The sequence below is a fragment of the Tachysurus fulvidraco genome, chromosome 18 (assembly GCF_022655615.1).
Source record: "Tachysurus fulvidraco isolate hzauxx_2018 chromosome 18, HZAU_PFXX_2.0, whole genome shotgun sequence".
NCBI classification, from domain to species: domain Eukaryota; kingdom Metazoa; phylum Chordata; class Actinopteri; order Siluriformes; family Bagridae; genus Tachysurus; species Tachysurus fulvidraco.
Genome location: NC_062535.1, coordinates 17,938,472 through 17,961,898, shown reverse-complemented (window position 1 = coordinate 17,961,898; position 23,427 = coordinate 17,938,472). Strand labels below are relative to the sequence as shown.

The 23,427-nt window shown below is 41.3% G+C and overlaps 1 protein-coding gene across 1 annotated transcript; it reads right to left on the bottom strand.

Annotated features, from left to right (window-relative positions):
• Positions 1–16,388: 16,388 nt before the first annotated feature.
• Positions 16,389–23,427, bottom strand: LOC113636346 (B-cell receptor CD22-like). The gene is made up of 8 exons (XM_047803551.1): positions 23,343–23,427; positions 22,691–23,032; positions 21,303–21,554; positions 17,449–17,706; positions 17,111–17,359; positions 16,882–16,969; positions 16,752–16,797; positions 16,389–16,640 (listed from the first exon to the last, which is right to left on the bottom strand). Exons 1-8 carry the CDS (start codon positions 23,398–23,400, stop codon positions 16,494–16,496), a joined length of 1,440 nt encoding a protein of 479 aa, XP_047659507.1. The 5' UTR covers positions 23,401–23,427; the 3' UTR covers positions 16,389–16,493.

The following is a 23,427-nucleotide window of genomic DNA, read 5'->3' as shown; positions in this document are numbered from 1 at the left end:
CTCCTCTGACCCCAATGATTTTCCGGACCTCAGTTCAGTGCCGCCTGTTTACCATGACTTCAAGAGGGTTTTCAGTAAAGCACAGGCCTCCTCCTTACTCCCCCACCGACCATTCGATTGCGCCATTGATCTCCTTCCCGGGACTTCTCCTCCTCGTGGTCATCTATTCAGCCTCAATGGGCCGGAATGGGAGGCCATGATTACATACATTCAGGAATCACTGGCTGCTGGTCTTATTCGTCCGTCCTCCTCCCCGGCTGGCGCTGGGTTCTTCTTTGTCGGTAAGAAGGATGGTTCACTGCGACCCTGCATTGACTATCGGGCACTTAATGCCATAACAATTAAGAACCGATACCCACTGCCTCTTATGTCTTCTGCTTTTGAACTGCTCCAGGGGGCCACTATCTTTTCCAAAGTCGATCTCCGGAACGCCTATCATCTGGTGCACATCAGGGAGGGTGATGAGTGGAAGACTGCTTTTAACACTCCCACTGGTCACTATGAATATCTCGTCATGCCGTTCGGCCTCACTAATTCCCCGGCGCTAGTAAACGACGTGCTACGGGAGATGCTGAACCAGTACGTCTTTGTCTATCTCGACGATATACTCATCTTTTCCCGTTCTCTGGAGGAACATCAAGTACATGTCCGGACCGTGTTGCAACGATTGCTGGAGAATCATTTGTTTGTAAAAGCTGAGAAATGCGAGTTTCATGTCAAACAGACCACCTTCCTGGGGTTTGTTCTCTCAGTAGGCAGCATCCAGATGGATCCAATCCGTATTACGGCAGTCAAGGATTGGCCGTGCCCTAGGTCACGCAAGGAGCTTCAAAGGATCTTAGGGTTTGTCAACTTTTATCGGCGATTTATACGGGGCTTCAGTGCGGTTGCTGCTCCCCTCCATCGGCTCACCTCCACTCTTCAGACCTTCACCTGGAACTCGGAGGCCGAGCTGGCCTTTAATAGGCTCAAGGAGCTCTTCACCTCTGCCCCCATATTGACTCTGCCTGATCCAGCCCTCCAGTTTATCGTTGAAGTCGATACATCTAATCAGGGAGTAGGAGCCGTTCTCTTTCAGAGGTCATCCAAGGACAATCGGGTCCACCCTTGTGCCTTCTTCTCTCGCCGTCTCACCCCAGCAGAACGGAACTATGCCATTGGGGACCGGGAGCTTCTGGCTGTTAAACTCGCCCTTGAGGAGTGGCGTCACTGTTTGGAGGGGGTGAATCAACTTTCCATTGTTTGGACCGACCACCGCAACTTGGAATATCTCAGAACGGCCAAACGTCTGAATGCACGCCAAGCTCGCTGGGGTCTCTTCTTTGGCCGGTTTAACTTCACACTGTCTTATCGTCCAGGATCCAAGAACGGTAAACCTGATGCCCTTTCAGGCTTATACTCCCCAGAAGAGGAGGATTGTAGCATCCGAAGGTGTCCTTCCCACTTCATTTAACGTCCGGATTCTTCAACTGGATATCGAGAGGAAGGTCCGTCAGGCCACCTCTGGGCAAGCCACTCCCAGCAATTGTCCTGCAAACAGACTTTTTGTCCCCAATAGTCTACGCTCCCAGGTTCTCCAGAGGTGTCATTGCTCGCCTTTGTTCTGTCACCCCGGTGTGTCCCGCACCTTGGCAACCGTTCAACATCATTTCTGGTGGCCCACCCTCCGCCGGGACGTTCGCCAGTTTGTGGGGGCATGTACCACCTGTGCTCAACATAAGAGCTCTCATACTCCACCTGCTGGGTTCCTTCGTCCTCTTCCGGTCCCTCGTCGACCGTGGTCTCACATTGCCGTGGTTTTTATTACTGGATTACCTCCCTCGGCTGGCCAGACCACCATCCTCTCTGTAATGGATCGGTTCTCGAAGATGGTGCACTTTATGTCATTGCCCAAGCTCCCTTCTGCCAAGGAGACTGCTCTGCTCCTCCTCCAGCACGTCTTTTGACTGCATGGCTTGCCTAGGGACATTGTTTCTGATCGAGGACCTCGATCAGAATTTTATAATTTTATATTCCGCCACACTATATAATCACGCGGTCTGCAAACACTCCTTGCCAGATTGTCTCATTGCGTTACCGCTCGTGTATGCCTTTTCGGCCTGTAAGTTTCACTTTCATTTCCCATGTTGGATTTCAGCCGGGTGTGTGTCATATCGTGGATTTTCCCTTTTGTTATTTTTTGGATTACTCATTTTTGACTTTGTCGGCCAGAGACCCTTTTTGTATTTCTGCTTATTTCGTTTGTGGATCAGTCCTATTTTTCTGACATTTTGGTGGGATTTATTTTTTGTTTTTCCTTCTGTGGACTTAAGGGCCTTGTTGGATTATTCATTTGTTTTCTTCAAGAATTTTTCCTGGACTTGCTCTTCTTGATTTTGTTTGTGGATTCTCATCATAGTCTCTTGTTGGAACATTTTGCTTGGCCTGTTTTTTCTGCGACTGTTTATTTCTGTGTTGGATTATTCCCTGATATATTATACATTCCCCTTATTAAACCTATTTTTGTGGAAGTCGTATGTGTTCTGCATTTTTGGGTCCATTCCCCCCTGCACTCTGATACATACTGTACAATATTTCAGTCGTTTGCTGTTTTTTCACAAATCCTATACATTATCTCAGGGACATGCTGCTAAAAAACTGTGTTCATTCTAGTATTACAGCACGCAATATTGTTAGAACATACAGTATTTACATACAGTATTGACACTGGTCGATCAGCACTTTTTCTGTTTATTGTCTTTTGTGTATTGTCTTGAAAATATTCGTCTGCAGTCTCTTTTGTTCTGCACTGTCTTGTCTGTCTTGTCCTGCACTGTTTGCACCAGGTTGCACAGTTGCACATTATGTGACTAGGACTACTTACTAAGTCCCCAGCCCTGTCTTTGTTTTATGTAGCACCACAATCCTGGAGAAACATTGTCTCATTTCACTATGTTCTGCAACAGCTATATATGGTTGAAATGATAAAAAAAAAAGCTTCTTGACTTGACTTTACATTATATTACATTTCATTTACAGCATTTGGCAGATGCCCTTATCCAGAGCGACGTACATAAGTGCTTAAATCTCTAACACTAAATATATTAATGCTGGTTCTCTAGGTTACATACTTAAGATACCTTGAGTTTAAAACATTCGTTCAAAGTTACAATGAAAAAGTGTCAAAGTTGTTGTTTTTTTTTTTTTTAAATGCAAAGGATAAGGAAAGAAGTGCTAGTTGAAGTGCTTCCTGAATAAGTAGGTCTTCAACCGCCGCTTGAAAATAGCCAGTGACTCAGCTGTCCGGACCTCTAGGGGAAGTTCATTCCACCACCTTGGTGCCAGAACAGAGAAGAGTCTTGTAGTATACTTGCCTCTTACCCTGAGAGATGGTGGAACCAGTCGAGCAGTGCGGGTAGATCGGAGGTTGCGGGGTGCAGTGCAAGGAATGATGAGGGCTTTGAGGTAAGAGGGAGCTGGTCCATTTTTGGCTTTGTAGGCCAGCATCAGTGTTTTGAACCGGATGCGTGCAGCTACCGGAAGCCAGTGGAGGGATCACAGCAGCGGAGTGGTATGCGAGAACTTTGGCAGGTTGAAAACAAGTCGGGCAGCTGCATTTTGGATCATTTGCAGAGGACGGATTGCGTTCATAGGTAGACCTGCCAGCAGTGCATTGCAGTAATCCAGTTTAGAAATGACAAGAGACTGAACAAGTACCTGAGCAGTCTGTGTGGACAAAAATGGCCGAATCCTTCTAATGTTGTAGAGAAGAAACCGACATGAGCGAGTCACATTTGCAACATGAGAGGAAAAGGACAGTTGATTGTCCATGGTTACCCCAAGGTTGCGAGCTGTGGCTGAAGGGGAGATCAGATCGTTGTGCAAGGATATAGCAAGATGAATCACCTGGGATGAACAGCAGTTCAGTTTTGCTAGGATTGAGCTTTAACTAATGAGCAGTCATCCATGATGAAATTTCTGCCAGACATGCTGAGATCCGGTCAGAAGCTGTGGCATCTGAGGGTGGGAAAGAGAAGATAAGTTGTGTATCATCAGCATAGCAGTGGTAAGAGAACCCATGTGATGAAATAACTTCCCCAAGAGAGTGAGTATACAAGGAGAAAAGAAGAGGACCAAGTACTGAGCCCTCATATCAAGTAACATGGAGGGGAGTGACATCTGCTCCACGCAGACTCAGCTGCTCCACGCGTCCCGCCAGTGGAGAGTCTGCATGGAGCAGATGTCACTCCCCTCCATGTTACTTGATATGAGCGTCCTTCCAGGTAGGAGGCCATTCCCAAGCTGATCCACAAATCCCAAAACTCTTGAGGGAGGATAAGAGAGTCTTGTGGTTGACCGTATCAAATGCTTCTGAAAGGTCAAGGAGGATAAGGACGGATGATAGTTTGGCTGATCTAGCAGTATGTAGCTTCTCAGAGACATCCAAAAGGGCTGTCTCTGTAGAGTGAGCTGCTTTAAAGCCAGACTGTTTGGGATCTTGGAGGTTGTTCTGTGAGAGATAGACAGACAGTTGATTATAGACAATGCGTTCAAGAATTTTTGAAAGAAATGAGAGAAGTGATACCGGTCTGTAGTTACTGATGTCTGATGGATCCAGAGCAGGTTTCTTTAGGATGGGAATAACCCGTGCTCTCTTGAAAGTAGTTGGTACCTGACCAGATGGTATGGATCTATTGACGATAGTGGAAATGAAGGGCAAGAGGTCTTGTGAGATGGTCTGGAGCATAGTGGTAGGGAGTGGATCCAATGGGCAGGTGGTAGGATTGCAGGACTGGATGAGTTGTAAAATCTCTTCTGCTGCCACAGTTGAGAAATGTGACAACGAAGGTCTAGGGGAATCCATACTCTGAAATGTAAGTGCAGTCGGGGCTGAAGTGAAGGTCCGGCAGATTTCCTCAATCTTCTCTTGGTAGAAAGAAGCAAAGTCTTCTGCAGTCAGGGAGGATGAAGAAGGTGGAGCCGGGGGGTTGAGCAGAGAAGAGATGATGTTGTGGAATTTCCGAGGGTCATGTGAGGAAGCTTCAAGCTTTTCCTTGTAGAAGGAAGTCTTGGCAGAAGTCACATCTGAGGAGAACTTGACAAGAAGTGTTCTGTAAAAATCAAGATCTGCATCAAGTTGTGATTTCTTCCACTTTCTCTCTGATGATCTTAGCTCTCTTCGATTGTTGCGCAGCACATCTGAAAGCCAAGGAGCAGAACCAGAAGTTTTCTTGGGTTTAGTGAACATAGGGCAGAGGAAGTCCATAGTTGAGGAAAGAGAAGAGAGGAAAGTATCTGTGGCTGAGTCTAAGGGTAGTGAGGAAAAAGACTCAGCATCAGGAAGGGAAGAAAGAGTGCCAGAAGCTACAGATGAAGGGGAGACAGAGTGAAGGTTGCAGCGAGTAAGAGCAAGGGGGTGAGAGGTAGTTTTAGGTAAGATAGGTAGAGTGATGGTGAAGGATACCAGGTGATGATCAGAGACGTGGAGTGGGGTAACAGTCATGTCTGTAGCTGGAGAAGGATGGGTGAAAACCAGGTCCAAGACATTGCCTCCTTTGTGTGTGGGGATGTAGCTGTTGAGTGTGAAGGTAAATGAGTCGAGAAGAGACAGGAGGAAAGAAGAATGTAGCTTGTCAGAGAGGAGGTTGAAGTCACCAAGCACTGTCAGGGGGGAGCTATCGGAAGTGAAAGCACTAAGCAGTGAGTCCATTTCTTCCAGGAAGTCTCCTAGGGGACCAGGAGGGCGGTAGACAACAATGATAACAAGGTTGATAGGAGAGGTAACTGAAATGGCATGAAATTCAAAAGAAGAGATGGTTAAATTAGAGAAGAGTAGAGGTTTAAAGCACCATTTCGTTGACAACAATAAACCTGTACCAAAGGAGTAATGGGAAGTTAAAGCAGAGATAAAATCAGCTTTCTTTACCGCAGACTGACAATTCCAGAGCCCACCTACCACTACTGTTTGAGACTTACACAACAGAGGAGGGTAGATGAGGTTATTGGGATTGTGACCTCTGCTTTGTGGATGAGAGCGTCTGCGAGAGTAGGCCTTGAGTACAGAGATGGGTTTAAGGCACATATTTGTAGTCAAACAAGAGTGAGAATTAAGGTCTGGTAGAATATATCAAAACAGTACTAGACACTAATGTTAGAGAGAGAGATACTAACAAACTGCTACAGACGCTATCGTCTGTAGCGGAGAACCTTCAATTTAAATAGGTAAGCCCTGCCCCCAATTCACACCTTAAGGGAGACTGAAACTACACCTGATTAATCAGCTGAGAGAACAACAAAAACCAACACTATAAAAATGAACAATGCTATAGAATATAACACAATTCAAATCACACTACTCTAGAACAAAGTGAGTTAACCAGATAGTATACAAAAGACAGGAACCTACTTTACCAGAAGACAATATAATCAAATGTAGAGAGTTAAAGCACACATGACTTTACTTGACTTGACTTTACTTGATGAGGAATATTCAAACTGAATCTGCATTTTGATCCTTTATTCACAGAGAAATAAAAAAAGCAAGCACATATTTTTTTGTGTATTTTACACATGATTCTTAAATGGACCTTAAGAATCACAGATTTGGTGATTAAATCAGTTTGTACTGTCTCCAGTGTGTGACTGTGATAATATAAAGGTAAGACTCACCTGGGATCATGAGGAGAAAGATCAGACAAAGCAGAGAAGACGGTTTAAGGGACATCATTCTTCTATAAAGATTCTATATACAACCTAAAACATAAAATAATCAAGGTGGAGACAGTTTGCTTCATCACACTACTCCATCACTCAGGAGTTTACACCACACACACTGTCTGTCATTTCTTACATAATAATCACACTATATTCTACCAATAATAGGAGACTCTTTAAACATTTACAGAAATATTAATAAATCACTGTACTGGAACATTCACATGCTACAAATGAAAATCTGTGCATGAATTCACTGATACCAGCTCTGCTCAAAGCAGATAATAAATGATACAAATGTGTTTAATTGTCATGCACTAATTACAGATTAATAGATTTAGCAGAATCTGATATTTGAAGGAGAGATTTTCTAAACACATCTAAAGTTAAACACAATACATTAAAATAAAGTTAAACATGAAGGCAGGTCAAAATAACCTCACTTTAAAGTTTGCATGTGTTTCTATGGACAGAAAGTGATTTATTCCTGTGCATGAGGATGTTTGTATATTTAGAACTACTCCTGAGCTGAAACCCCTAGTGGTAGGAAAGTGTAATGACAGTAAACTGATTATAAGTAGGCTTCAGCAGACGACTGTGCTCTTGATGGAAACTTGTATTCTGCAGCTTCTTTCTTTTGTCCTGCTCTTCATTAGCATTATAACTAGTGTATGATGTTATGTAAATATAAGATCATGGAGTAGTTGGACAAAAAGCAGTGATTATGATAGTAGCTGCTTTATTAATGTCAGTCGATGCATCACAATTCATCCTCTTACAGTCTACTGTGCACTTAAACTACTACAATTACATAGAATTGAGTGTGTAGTAAGAACCATGTTTGGTTTAATTTGGCAAAGAAAAATGTCACACAACCAAAATATCTCAATATAATCTCATGATACCTAAAAACCTTTTTGTGTTACATGATATGTGTCACAATAAAAATGTCTTTGTACTGTATGTTCTGCCTCCACAGTGCCTACATGACCCTCGTGTTCAACAGCCAAATAGCAAAGAAAGAAAAGTGTGAGTTAAAGAGTGTGTGCTTAAGATGTCTGGATGATTATATTTTGCATAAACACAATTTTCTTTACTTTAATTTCTGAATTAGTCACTTAAACAAGCTGCATTTTTACCACCAACACCACAATACATCAGAAATAACTGATCACAACATTTATATTCGAGCTCATATGTGATAATTAAAAGTTGCTAAACATAAAGAAATGAGACGTGAATTCAAGTATTTTGAACGGCAAACCTGTCAATGTTCAGGAAATGTAGATATTAGATTAATGAGAAAAAATTAGCCATTAAAGATATGAAGTTTGTTCTTACCGTAAGTTATAGACTCTTGTCTCCAACAACTGAGCATAAAATAAAGTGTGAAGAGGAGTGTGTGTGATTAACAAGTGTTGCTGTTGTCTTGTCTTGTCTTTCTGCTGAAGTCACTTCCTATAAAATGAAGAAAATATGAGAGAAATAAAATATAATAAAAAAATGCTGAAAATATTATTGAATATTTTACCAATATAAATATTCAGCTTCATGACTAAACGATATCCTCTACTATAAAATGCTCTTTGTAACAGAATTGTCACCATTTCCTTCTTCTTTATGCTACAACTGTGGGTTTACATTGTCAGTTACATTCAGAGCACGTCTATTAAAAAGCTGTTTTTATTTAAAAACCGAGAAAGGAAATCACTTAGCTTGTGACGCTAACATGCTCAGCACATCCTGTGTGTAATCATGCTAGCTGGTTCGTCATGCATCTTTGCTGACATTTACTTCATTAACTGGTGATGTTTTTGTATTGTGTACTTGTGTATTTAATACCACAGCTGAATTACTGCTGAAAAAAATGGATCACAACACAATGTTATTAAAGAGAGCAGGGTGTGTTAGCATGAGATTAAACACAGTTCATGTTCTGTGTACAGAGTCGTCTTAACACCTCAGTCTATATGTGTGAACACATGAACTCTCTATTTCATCCACACCCAGTAGGACAATGTGTCAAACTGTTTAACTACAGTATAAAACAAGAGCTAAACCACACCCTTATTATAATATCGATAATATAATATGTTTTCCTGTGTTCCTTAACATTAACTGGAACAGAACCGTTCAGTGTTATACTACTTTTTTTTACCCATGTTAATGTAGATCATACATTAAATATGAAATAAAACTGACCAAACCTATGTTAAATGTATTTATAGATTACTTACTGTCTCTTACTTGTGTGAGAGAAACGATGAGTGTATGAATGTGTCAGGACTTGGACATTCTCTGCTGGAACAATAGGGTGTGTTCTGGCAGTGTGTTTTCTGTCACTTCTTATAATACTCTCCTGGTTGTAATTGGTTTAAAGGCTGTCCTGCTGCCTTCCTGGTATTCACTCTCTTGAATGCCCTCCTCACGTCATGCTCCAAGATGGTAAACATGTTTACTTCTCTAGCTGTCTCAGCGTGAATGATGTTTGTGCTGCTAGCACCGCTAGCGTGGTTAGCTGCAGCCTCGAAGCGAGCGAAAAAGATGTTTAGCTCATCTGACAGAGAGGCATCCTCATTCCCAATTCTAGAAGATGGCATTCTATAGTCTGTGATGTTCCTCAGTCCCTGCCACAGGCTCCTAGAACCACCATGTTGGAATTGTGACTCTAGTTTCCTCCAGTAGCAATGCTTTGTTTTTTCACCGCTCTGCGCACACTGTAAGATGCGACCTCCCTCTGATCTGGAGCTTCCTGTTTCAGCCTTTGTTTGAATTCAGGCATGAGGAAGATGGCTGCATGGTCCGATTTCCCAAATGTTGGATGTGATTGTGCCTTGTAGCTGTTCTTGAATAGTGTGTAGCAGTGATCTAGTGTCCTTTCGCCCCTGGTGGGGCAGGTGATGTGCAGCTGAATGTTCGGTAGTGCGCACTTGAGGTTGGCACAGATAAAGTCTCCTACCACAATGAGGGCAGCGTTCCGATGCTGTGTTTGTGTAGCGTTAGTGTCTCATGTAAGTCCCATACTGCAGTGTCTGTGTCTGCTTGAGGTGGAATATAAACGGCACTGACTATGACCTAGCTGAATTCCGGAGGTAGATAGAACCGCCAACATTTTATGGTCAGATTTGTTGTGCAGGAGCGTGAAAGAGGAATGATGCTCGTGCTGTCGCACCAGTGGTTGTTCACCATCAGACTCACTCCACCTCCCCTTGATATTTCCCAGATAATCAGCATCATTGTCTGTAACTTAGCCAACAGTTTTACAGCCTGTTTACTGGCAACACCTTCTCAGAACAAGTAGTCTAGGCCAGTGGTTCTCAAACTGGGGGCCCTGAGATGGTGCCAAGGGGCCCCGGTTCACTGACAACACCTGCTCAGAGCAAGTAGTCTATGACAATTTGACAACAACAATTTATTTAATGCTGCAGCAAAAGGCGTCTTGCAAACAGTGTAGAGTGCCAAGTCTACACTGTGAACATGTGACTTGACATACGGCTGAGTATGCTGAACCATACTCAGAATTCATTCTCCGCATTTCACCCATCCAAAGTGCACACACACAGCAGTGAACACACACACACACCCGGAGCAATGGGCAGCCATTAATGCTGCGGCGCCCGGGGAGCAGTTGGGGGGTTCGGTGCCTTGCTAATGGGCACCTCAGTCGTGGCCCGCCCGAGACTCGAACCCACAACCTTAGGATTACGAGTCAGACTCTCTAACCATTAGGCCACGACTTGCAGAGGCACACTAGGTATGTGCTTGTGTAGCCTGGTATGTGTGTGTGTTTGTTGGTATGTGTGTGCTTGTGTTTATGTGATCTCTCAGTCTCCTCAATAAAGTCAGATCTTATCAAGCATGTGCACCCACACTCTCAAAACGTTCCCATCCTTTTATCACATAGAATGTTTATGGCAGGGAAGTTTATGGCAGGAACATTTGTGGTAGGATTGTTTATGGTAGGGACATTTCCTCCTGTTCTCTCTCTCCCTAGTCTGACACACAGAATTTACCATGGAAGCACATATAAGAATCATGATATTTAAAATTTCCACTACACAAGGCACATAGAAAGTAAAGGGGCTTGAGCCGAACTGTTATAAATGGGCGCCAACATCACAAATGATAAAGGAGTCCGAAAAGGCAACAAACGCTCACAAAACAACACCAGCCATCTCTCCTCAATCTCTCTCTCTCTCTCTCTCTCTCTCTCTCTCTCTCTCTCTCTCTCTCTCTCTCTCTCTCTCTCTCTCACACACACACACACACACACAAACACACACACACACAAATTAATAAATGGAAATTAATTAAAATCATTGTATTTGGTTAAATTGTTACCAAAACATTACCAAACATAACAACACCCCCATTGTTGTCTTTGGGTGAGGGGTTGGAGATGTCACTTTTGCACGTCTTCAAAACGTGAGAACCCTGTTGATGATGATCTATATGTTTTACCTCTTCTGTAGCTTGGAACCAGAACAAGTATTTAGAGGGGCAGATCCTCCACTCAGGGGTGCAAAATGGGGTTTTAAAAAAATGATAAAAAATAGATCATCGAGGAACGAAGCATTCTGGGGCACAGAACAGAAGGAAAAAAAGAAGGAAAAGAATAAAAAAACATCCAAACACAATACTTTTCTATATTAGAATACTGAGTATTATACTACTGTAGTATTATGCTAGTGTATAATATACTGTAATTATAATTGTGTAATGCTTAATATAATACTGTAATACGGAATATAATACTACAATACTGCAATTCTGAATATAATGATATAATACAGGATACAATACTGTAATATTAAATATAATAAGTGTAAAGATGAATTTATATAACACTTTATATTGCTATATTGTAAAATGACATAACAGGAAAAAGTCCATAATTTCTGACAACAGATTTTTATTTACAAATGAAAGGGTGTTTTTATAAAATAAAAGTTTAGACAGATTACATGTGTGTGAAACTGTTCTATCCACGTGACTGTGAGAAATGAACTCAACAGCTCCTCCTTCAGGACAAAGGAGTCACAGCAGGAGAACCACTATGACTCATTTAAAGACACTATGTAAAATAACTTATATATACTAACTTAATACTGAACTTTAAACTTTATATTCTGTTTCTATACTTATGTGAAGCTGCTTTGAGACAATGTGAATTGTTTAAGTGTTACACAAATAAATTGAATTGAATTAATACACCAGTGTAAACATGATATACACTATACACATACTGAATATTACACTGAATATTGTAAATCAGATTCAAAACGAACAGAAAACACAATATAGTCAAACATTAACAGAACAGCAAAACTAGCAAGTAAACCTGATTCTAAAATCTGAAATATATGTAAACAAAAAAATATTATATATAAAAAATGTAGTCTTTTTGAAAGGAAAAAAAATAACTCTTTATTATATATTTAAATATACCCATTTTCTTGTCTTTGAATTCTGAGATTCAAACCTCCCCATCCTCAGAAGTAGAAGCTTTCACTGCAGAACTCTTATGCTTTAAATTTGAAATAAAACAAATCAAACCTACATTAAATATATTTATTGATTATTTACTGTCTCTTACTTGTGTGAGAGAAACGATGTGTATGAAAGTGGACTTGGACATTCTCTGCCGGAACAATAGGGGGCATTCTGGCAGTGTGTTTTGTGGCTTGTAATACTCACCTGGTTGTAATTGATTTATTTATTATGTGTGTTTATTTCTGTCAGAGAACGAGGGTGTCTTCAAAGAAAAAAAGGCCCAAATGCGGGGATAACAAAATAAAAACAGATTTTTTTTCTGAAGCACAGAACCCGAGGGAAAATAAGGACACCGCAAAGCTAACCACAATACAGTGGATTACAAAACACACTGCCAGAACACCCCCTAATGTTCCGGCAGAGAAGTTCCAAGCAGAAATCCTGACAGAAAGTGTGAAAAATTAAATTTCAAGACTGTGATGTTGCAGCAGAAGTTTGCCCTTTATTCACAATAACAGTCATGTGGTTACAGAATTCACACACAGAGTGAATATATTTATAGTGTTCTTCATATCCAAAGGGACATCATATGTTTTAATTTGCAGTGAGACAAAATAAAACAATGTATTTGAGTAATTTTTGGCTGGTTAACCCTGATATTTTCCTCGGGTCAATCTGACCCAGCTAGAAAGTTTCATGTGTCATAACTTGGGTTTTCTTCCACATATTTGCCTGAAATTTACCAGGATTGTTCCAAATTATGAACTTTGCAAGTAAAATTAATTTTGTGTATTTTCATTGAATTATGTGCTCAGACTAGTATATACGACGCGTTTTGGATCCTCCCGGGTCATTTTGACTAGGCCACATTTATTGGGGTCATTGGTTACACTTTTGCCCTTTTCAGCACAATGAACATGCATACAGACACAAAACAGCACACACAAAATGTCCACTAACACACGCACCCAAAACACACACTTACACACCACACACACACACACACACACACACACACACACACACACACACACACACACACACACACACACACAAATTGTGCATTGCATTTCATTAGGCCTCCAGAAAAAAAATAGCCAAACAATTGTAAATATTTCACACTTTTGATATGTCTTTGCCTAGCAGAGGGCAAAATATGATCTACCGAAATGATACTACACACACACACACACACACACACACACACACACACACACACACACACACACACACACACACACACAAAAGCATTGGGCATTGCAATTCATTAGGCTTCCAGACAAAACAAAAGCTTCTCATTTGTAAATATTTCACACTTGCTATATGCATTTGTTCAGCTGGGGGCAAAATTTGATATACCAACAAGCTTCACACACACACACACACACACACACACACACACACACACACACAGAGAGAGAGTCAAACACTGTTCAAAGCATTGGGCATTGCATTTCATTTGGCCTCTAGACAAAACAAAGGCTACACATTTGTAAACATTTCACACACACACACACACACACACACACACACACACACACACACACACACACATGTTCATATTTCTCGGAGTTCAAAAATAAAATACATGTGTTTTGCAAATCATAATTGTTTCCTCTCTCTTATTTATACACTTAGTTGCATCAGTAAGCTTTGGCCTTTCTGGCCTGCTGAGTAATGTTTGACATTTATCAGTCAATGGTTATCCAAAATAATATTTCATAATTTCTGCATATTTTACTCAAAAACATGGCATAATTTCATAAGTTTTATCGTTCATGAATTAAGTATAATAAAAAGAAAAACATAAGGAGTGTAAAAGAGGTTTTATTCACAGGAAGATATGCCAGAGTGGTGTGTGTGTGTGTGTGTGTTTGTGTGTGTAGGCAAAATAGATATTACAAAAGTAAAATAGATATTACACAGAGAATGGTGATCATTGTAGAATTTTGGATTTATAAGCAATCAAGTAAAATTGGCCTGTAAAAAAACAGGTTTTATAATTTGCTGACATTAAATTGGTCAAAATGGTTTCAAAACAATCCTCTGCCTTTGAAATATACCAGCCTGTAATTGTGCATAAACTTTTGTGCCTCTATAGTGAAAATAATTCAAAATTCAAGTAGACTCGGCACTCCTAATTTGCATAGGAGGAAAATATAAGGGTTAAAGTAGCTGTACTGTGATATATACATGTGCTTCATCCTGGTCAGAGTCACAGTGAGTCAGGAGTCTATTCCAGGATCACTGTGTGCCAATCAGGACGTCATGCTGTGTTTGACTAAAGCTCAGAACTCAGAGGAAAAACAAAGAAAACTGGCAACTCAACTCAGAATTCCTACTCAGAGTCAGGAGGGTCTCTTCATCCCAGAGTTTATCATATGACTTCAGACCAACATGGTTAGCATGGCCACTCACCATCAACACATGATAAAGTATATAATAATGATCAATAAACTTAGCTGTCTAGCTGGTTGTTAAAAAAAAACACTTTCATAAAGCGGTGTAGGGGAAATAAAATAGATATGGACATGCTTTTATGAGAAAATAATAATCGTTAATTAACAGCACACACACACAGACATTTTTTTCTTACTAAATACACATTCTCTGATGAAAATGTACATTCAGGACTTCAGTTCAGGTTGAAATATTGACAATAAGTGGAAACTACAGCAGTTTACGTAGGTAACTTGGGTACCTGAGAAGGGAGCGAGACGTTGCATCATGCCCAACACTATTGGAACATTTCTTGCAGAATCAGAAATCATGGCAATCTATTGGCTAAGGAGGTCATATGATGAAGCGGAGCACACCAGCAAGACTATATGAGGGCTTTTGCGTCACATTACTCCAGCTTCTTCTAGTCTAAAGGAAGAATAAGTGGATGCCCAGAGTGTGGCAAGCAACACAACGCTTCGCTCCCTTCTCAGGGATCTGGGTTACATATTCATAGTATAATTCCTTTTCAAGGGAGCTATGTGCTGCCTCATGGCTGATGCTAAGTGAATGACAATACCAGTGCTGCCACACACCTAGAGATGTCGTTGCCAGAGGTCGTGAATGCGGACATCCCTAGAAACCCTATTTCTCATGCGTAGGGTTCCTTTCTGGGCCACCTGGCAGAGATTACTGCTGCTGCTGGCCAGCCGCTCAGATTTTACACAGGGGACTCTGGCTACAATGCTAGCGCATGTTAGCTTTAGCCCATCACTGCAGCAAGGGAAGCACCATCAGATTGCTTCTCTGTGGCAACCAATGCAGCTCTGAAATATATAGGTATAATTTTTCGCATATTGTCATACGATAACGTGGGCCATCTGCTTTGTGTGCTAAATGATGTGTCTTGGAGGAGTTCAGACCTCATTGGTGAGCAATTCACCACAGATGAGCACCTTTAAAACATAAGCTTGGTATGCCTGCAAAAGTGCCACTGAGTGCAGCATGTGGAGGTCTGGGAAAAATTGGAGACGCCAGAATGGAGGTGGAGGTGGAAGGTGGCGTGAAGTTAGGGAGCATTCATCAAGCTCAGTGCAGACAATGAAAACCACGCCAGGCCACAGATGCGGGAATCAAGCCACAAGGCACAGGGGCTTGGAATGCAGCCAAGCAAAAAGATTGTGAGGAGGAATCTCTCACAATGCATGCAGTCGGCTCGAGAGGTGAGCACATGCCATGATAAAGAAGAGAAGACCCTGTATTTTATATATATATATATATATATATATATATATATATATATATATATATATATATATATATATATATATTGTACTTGTCTCAGACAACTAGAGAGAAAATTGACACCAATATACACACAGCACTTCCCATGCCCAAGTCAAAGAAGCTGGAGTGATGTGATGTACATGCCCTTGCTTCTTGCTTGTCACGCTGTGCTTCATCACATGATCTCCTTAGCCAAAAGATTGGAGTGATTTCACACACACTTTCAGACTCCTCTTCCGTAATAATTCTTCCCGTAACACCAGTTATATTCTGTTTCTGATGTTGCTGAGTTTCCCACTTCAGTGAGGAGCTCTCTATTCATTATCTGTTTCAGGTTTCATTGTTTCTTAGATGTTTCTAAACAGCTGAAAGCAAAAATTAAAAAAAAAAAAAATCAGAACCATCAGAAATGTGTGGTAAAGCATTTTACTTACATTTATTTACATCTGTCATCACCACACACACTCTGATATATGATCACTAATTTTACTGATTAATAAATTAATATGAAATTACCTTTGGAGTTACAGCTGTGTATTGTAGCACATCTTCATATAAAACATTTATTATCAAATTAGTATTTAATCTAGTGGTGGTTTTGGGATAAACCTCACTGCAATATTCCCATAGTCAGAGGATGTGGGAGAGTCAGCATGAGAACTGGGATGAGGAATCTGTAACATCTCGAGATTTTGGTAAATGTCATCTTTAGCACTCGACCCAGTGTTCTACAGAGAGGAGAAGTGGCGAACATGAGCAGGTTCTACTGAAGATTTACAGGTAGCCAGTATTATTATAAACAAAGCAGCCACCTGATGGACATTTCTGGAATAACTTACCTGATTGTCACCTTTATCTGCCTTCCTCTTCTTCTGTCTCTTGCTTCTGATCACACAAAGTCAAATATTTACCCACCATCAGCATCTTCAGAGTCATTAGTGATAAATTTATCAGCACAAATATTCTCACCTCAGCCAGAAGAGTGCAGAGAGAAGAGCTGCAAGCCCAAAAGGTCCGAGTCCAACAGCCACATACACAATCACAATCACAGTACCTGCTGGTACACACACACACACACACACACGCGCGCACACACACACACACACACACACACACAGATTTCATTCAAAATCTCACCCACAGCACATAATGTAGAACAGAGCAGTGATCACACAGCAATGAAAAATCATCACCTCACCATTAATAGTGACAGACACTGCAGCTGATCTCTCAGAGCCGTGTTTATTCTGAGCCTCACAGTAATACTGTCCACTCTGTACAGCTCTATAACTCTGTCCAGATCCTACAGGTGATGATTCATTCACCTTAAACCAGGTGTAGTTCTGCACAGGTGGGTTAGCATCACTACTACAGGTCAGAGTCACTGAACTGTCCTCCACTATCTCACCAGAGGGACTGATAGACACTGAGACATTCTTTGGAGGATCTAAAATGAACAGAATGATAACACTTTAAAGTAAATAATGTGAGTTTTATTTCTAATTATCTATGAGGAAATCTTCAGCTTTAACTTACACAGAATATTCAGAGTCACACTGTTGGAGTCCTGATGTCCGACTTCATTACTACATTTGCACTTGTACTCTCCACTGTCCTCAGAGCTGATCTTGGAGATGTTGTAGGTCTTTTCGTTTCCTACTGATGTCTTCCCCTTAAACCAGGTGTAGTTCTGTACAGGTGGGTTAGCATCACTGCTACAGGTCAGAGTCACTGAACTGTCCTCCACTATCTCACCAGAGGGACTGATGGACACTGAGACTTTCTTTGGAGGATCTAGGGAGTTCCATGACCAGAGTGAGGAAAGCAGTTAATGGTCATAATTAATGCTTTTTTTGTCATTTGAATGCAGTTTTTAACTATTTTTTCTGCCCCTTTTTTCATTAATACATTTGGCTATATATATATATATATATATATATATATATATATATATATATATATATATATATATATATATATATATATTTTAATCTTTATTATCTGGATAAATCAGAGACACCTTTCTGTAAATGGCTGTATTTCTTTCCGTTGGTGTCAGAATGGGATTCGACAGATATTTTATCAAATTTTCTGAAGTTCTTAGAACTAAAATTAAAACTCTTTCAACATGAAAATCACACAGATCAATAATAATATTATTAACTCCAATGCCACAATAACAAATCACCAGGGGCAGGTTGAGAGTCTGGAGCTTGAATGACTGCAGAGAAAAGCAAACTCGGCTTTTTGCAGAGTAGCTTCAGGCGGATGTTCCTCGTGGACAGCGATACCTTCTGACCTACTTGGTAGGACGGAGTGGATGAACAACGAGTATCTGCTGCCCTTTTGTTTCTTCTAATGGCTCCCTCCAATTGAAGACGAGTTCCATACCCTCTCACTCTCACGGAACCAATAGCCAATAGACGGAACATCTGTAGGTTCATCCGACCAGTGAATGAAACAGTGAAACAGTGAAGTGATATACGGCTAAGTAAAGTGACCCATACTCAGAATTTGTTTTCTGCATTTAACCCATCCAATGTGCACACACAGCAATGAACACACACAGCGTGAACACACACCTGGAGCAGTGGGCAGCCATTTATGCTGCGGCACCCGGCGAACAGTTGGAGGGGTTTGGTGCCTTGCTCAAAGGCACCTCAGTTGTGGCCGGCCTGAGACTCGAACCCACAACCTTCGGGTTACGTGTCAGACTCTCTAACCATTAGGTCACGACTGAAAGGTGGCTGGTAGCAGAGAACACACTGGAAAGGCATTAAGCCAGTAGAATGACTTCCAGACTCTTTAGGTGAATTGGATACCACAATCAGACACAATGTCTTCAGGAATACCAAAATACCTGAAAACCTGCTCGAAGAGGAGTCCTGCAGTTTCCATTGCCGTGGGGAGGCCTTTGAGGGTGATTAACCTGATTTAGAGAAACGGTCAACCACAATGAAAATGCAGGTCTTACCCTCAGAGGCAGGCAGATCTGTGGCGAAATCGACCCTTGTGACCATGGACGGTTGGGAATGGGAAGACGATGAAGTTTACCAGTGGGTAGATCATGAGGTGTCTTGGTGGTGGCACAGACTGAGCAGCCTAAAACGAACCTCCTGACATCTTGGGCCATCTCAGGCCACCAGAACTTCTCCTGGAGGAGTGAGAGGGTACGACTAATGCCAGGGTGACCAGTGCCAACAGAGGTATGTATTTGGTTGATGAGGGGCATGCTCATCATTTTTGGACATTCTGGTGGTGGGTGGACAGTATTTTCCCCTTCAAGTGTCCACTGAATGGGACTGACGATCATGGAGGATGGAAAGATTGTTTCTGTTCGGTCAGATACTTCGTCAAGCGTGTGGATGCGGGATAAAGCAACAGTTTTCTTGTTCTTCACTCCTGAAAACACTCACCAGTAGGTGATGGTGAAGTATGGTGAAGTGATGGTTGATGAGCAAGAACAGGGCCCATCAAGCTTGAAGAGGGTTCAACCTTTTAGCGTCTCGGAGATATAGTAGATTCTTGTGATCCGTGAAAACTGTGAATGGGGATTTGGTGCCCTCTAACCAGTGTCTCCATTCTTCGAGGGCAAGTTTTATGGCCAGGAATTGACCTCTGCCAGGGTGAACTTGCGGGAGAAGTAGGCGCATGGATGGAGTACCTGGGTTTTACTGTGAGGTTGTGAAAGAACTGCCCTGTCACCTGTAGTGGATGCATCGACTTTTACCATGAAGGGAAGTTGTGGATTGGGATGAGGACTGGAGCCTGGGTAAAGGCTTCTTTCAGCTTTTCAAAAGCTGTTGTAGCTAAGGGGACCAGCACAGAGATTTCGGTTTGCCTCAGAGGAGTAAGGTGAGGGGTGTGACTATGAGGCTGAAGTTGTGGATATACCGTCTGTAGAAGCTAGCAAATCCCAGAAAGCGTTGAAGCTCCTTGATGGTGTTTGGAGTTGGCCAGTTCTGAACAGCTTGTACCTTCCCCTCATCCATAGAATTTCTGGATGATGACACCTCATAACCTAAAAAGGCTATCTGGGAGCCATGGAACTCACACTTTTCAGCTTTGAGGTACAAATGGTGTTCCCGGAGCTTCCTTAGGACTTCAGTGATGTTGGATATGTTCCGGTAAAGAATTGGAAAAGATGAGGAGATCCCCGATATAGATGATCACAACTGATTCAGGAAGTCCCGGAACACATGGTGCATGAAGTGCTGAAAGACAGATGGCACGTTTACTAAGCCATACGGCATCACTAAATATTCATAGTGGCCTATCGGGTTCACAAATGCTGTCTTCCACTCATCCCCAGAGCGGATTCTGACCAGGTTGTACGCACTTTTTAGATTGTTAGTTTTTAGTTGTTCCAGGGCAGCTGGGACGAGGGGAAGGGAGTAGCGGAAATTGGTGGTGATACTGTTGAGTAATCGGTAGTCAATACATGGTCGGAGGCCTCCGTCCTTCTTGGCTACAAAGAAGAAGCTGGATGCGGCTGGAGAGGTAGATAGACAGATATAGCCTTAAGAGCCTCTTGAATGTACTATTCCATGGCCTTTTGTTCAGGAATAGAGAGCGGGCAGATCCTTCCCCTTGGAACTGGTTCACCTGGTTGGAGATCAATCGCACAATCCCATGGCCTATGAGGTTGTAGCTGCACAGCTCTCTTGGGACAGAATATGTCAGCATACTCCTCATATTGGACTGGAATCCTGGAGGGAATATTCTGGTGAGGGCTTTCAATGGAAGTGGTACATACTCGTACTCTGGATATTGATGGCCTATGTCGTAAAGGCAGTTGAGGGAAACAGGTCGACACACAGTGAGAACCACCTCTTCACCTCACCGGTTTCCCAAGAGAGCTCCGGGTGGTGTTGTATAAGCCACGGCTGCCCGAGGATGATATCCAAGGACCTGGTGACTCCGTGACACACACATGAATTCCACTTTTCATAAACCAAAAATCAAATAAAATATTTGCTCTAATTATCACTCTATTTCCCTAATCAACACAAAAATGAAATTGCTTCAAGAATTATTAATAGATTCAGTTAATACAACAATAATAGAACAATTTTTTATTGTAAGTATTAATATTGACAACAAATAGAATTTGAAATATGTATTTAAATATAAGAGGATTTGGGTCTTCCCGCATTTACTTTAATGACAGTTTGCACTCGAGTTGGCATGGACTCCACAAGTTTTTTATAAAACATACTGATAACATTTTAGATCAAATCTATGGGACTGTCATCTGATCTCAGGCTTCAAGCTATGAATGTCCGTCAATGTCATTTTGTATTTTCTTTACTTTCACCAGTACTTTATTTTGTTTTCCTTTATTAACTATCAGGATATAAAGTATATATAAGAAGGTAAATAAAGCTCACATCTGACTCTGAGTGTTTGAACAGGAGAGTGGAGATGTTCATATCCTCTTACAGCACATCTATAACTGCCTGCATCCTCACTGCTGACCGACTGCAGACGGACTTCATTGTCCTTGTTGGTCTTTGTGGTTAAATCTCTGCTGTTTTTGTACCAGATGAATGTTGGATCAGTCAGACTGCAGGTGGTGTTACAGGTCAGAACGACTGATTGTCCTTCTGTCACTTCTGCAGGAGCGATCTGAAGATCAAGATCTTAAACAACCAGAGAAATATTAAATCATGAAAGTCGTCCTGAAGCCAGTAGAGCGTCTACTTCTAAAACTCTGCTCTCAAAGTGGTTTTCTATCTGGAGACTAGTCACTATTTACCAGCCCCTTAATGATCAGATCAATCAGACAAAACACTTTGTACTTTGACAGAAAAACCTTGACATGTAGCAGTATAAATGTTTCAAGGACTCTTCATTAAGAAACTTTTTCTGTAAGAACATTGTCTTAGTCTTCAATAAAAATGTACCACATGCAAAACATTTCCCCAAAGAGAACAAGGTGAAATTTCCCCAAAGAGACCAAGGTGAAATGTACAAAACATTTTATTTTCAGTCTAACAGAGGAAATTCTGTAAAACAATGGATGGCAAACAACACAAAACCACTGTGAGTGTATGGAAGTGTGGCTGTGGTCGAGTGCTGGTTTGTGAATAGAGGGCAGTGAGTGGTAAGGTTTATACACCTGTGGAGATTTGTGTTAATAACTGTTATCTGTTGCAGTGAGCTGTGGAAGGGATGGAAGGGGAATGAGGAAGAGTGTGTGTGTGTGTGCGCTCGATTGTGTGTGTGCATGAGTGTGTGTGTGTGGGTATGTTTGTGTGTGAGCACGAGTTGCACGAGTGTGTGTGTGTGTGTGTGTGTGTGTGCGAGTGCATGTGTGCGAGTGTGTGTGTGTGTGTGTGTGTGTGTGTGCGAGTGCATGTGTGCGAGTGTGTGTGTGTGTGTGTGTGTGTGTGTGTGTGTGTGTGTGTGTGTGTGTGTGTGTGTGTAGAGACATAATGTGTGGACTGAAAACTGAATTCTAAAAATAAATAAAGGTTAAATAACGATCTCCAATCCTGCCTCTAGTTTCCTCTTTCCCTGAACCCTCCAAACACGCTACACTGTGATCGGTAATGAAGCCACTACTGAGTGTCCACTTACTTTCTGTCTAATTATTATGTAGATTTTTAAACATTTATAATGTTTTGGATGAAAAGTGAGCTTGTGGTGTCTTTCTTTAAAATAAATGGTGTTTGGTTTGAGATGTTTTCTAATGTAGAAAACTAGATGACTATGTGCTGCTTAAGGGTCCAAATAAATTCTGATGTAATTATATAAAAAAGATGCTTTTATTTACCTGTAACACTGAGTGTAACTCCAGGTTTACCCAGGTATCTTTGTTTCTGTTCATTTGTTCTGATTCTGAAGCAGTACATCTGTTCATCTGTTTTCTTCACATCACTCAGACTGAGGGGGAAGTGATTCTGTACATCTGTTAAATACGTCACTCTGCCTGAGTAACCTGGTTCATTATACAGATCAGTCGGCTCATCAGGCTGAACTGGTTTTATTACCCAAAACCTCTGTGTCACGGTAAGACCTGGTGGGTGTGTGTAAGTGACGTTCATAATCACTGTAGATCCTTTTAAAGCACAGAGATTAAGTTGGCTGTATTTCACACTCCATTCATTCCCAAGAGCTGAAACATGATACATAAAAGAGGTGAATAGAGATTATTATCCTGAACCCCATCAAACACTCAGTTCACTCACAAATAAAAACTATTCTTTACGACTGGAAGAAAACTGTAATGTGGAATTAATATTCAAACTGAATCTGCATTTTGATCCTTTATTCACAGAGAAATAAAAAAGCAGGCATATATTTTTTTTGTCTATTTTACTCATGATTCTTAAATGGACCTTAAGAACAAGCACAGATTTGGTGATTAAATCAGTTTGTACTGTCTCCAGTGTGTGTGACTGTGATAATATAAAGGTAAGACTCACCTGGGATCATGAGGAGAAAGATCAGACAAAGCAGAGAAGACGGTTTAAGAGACATCATTCTTCTATAAAGATTCTATATACAACC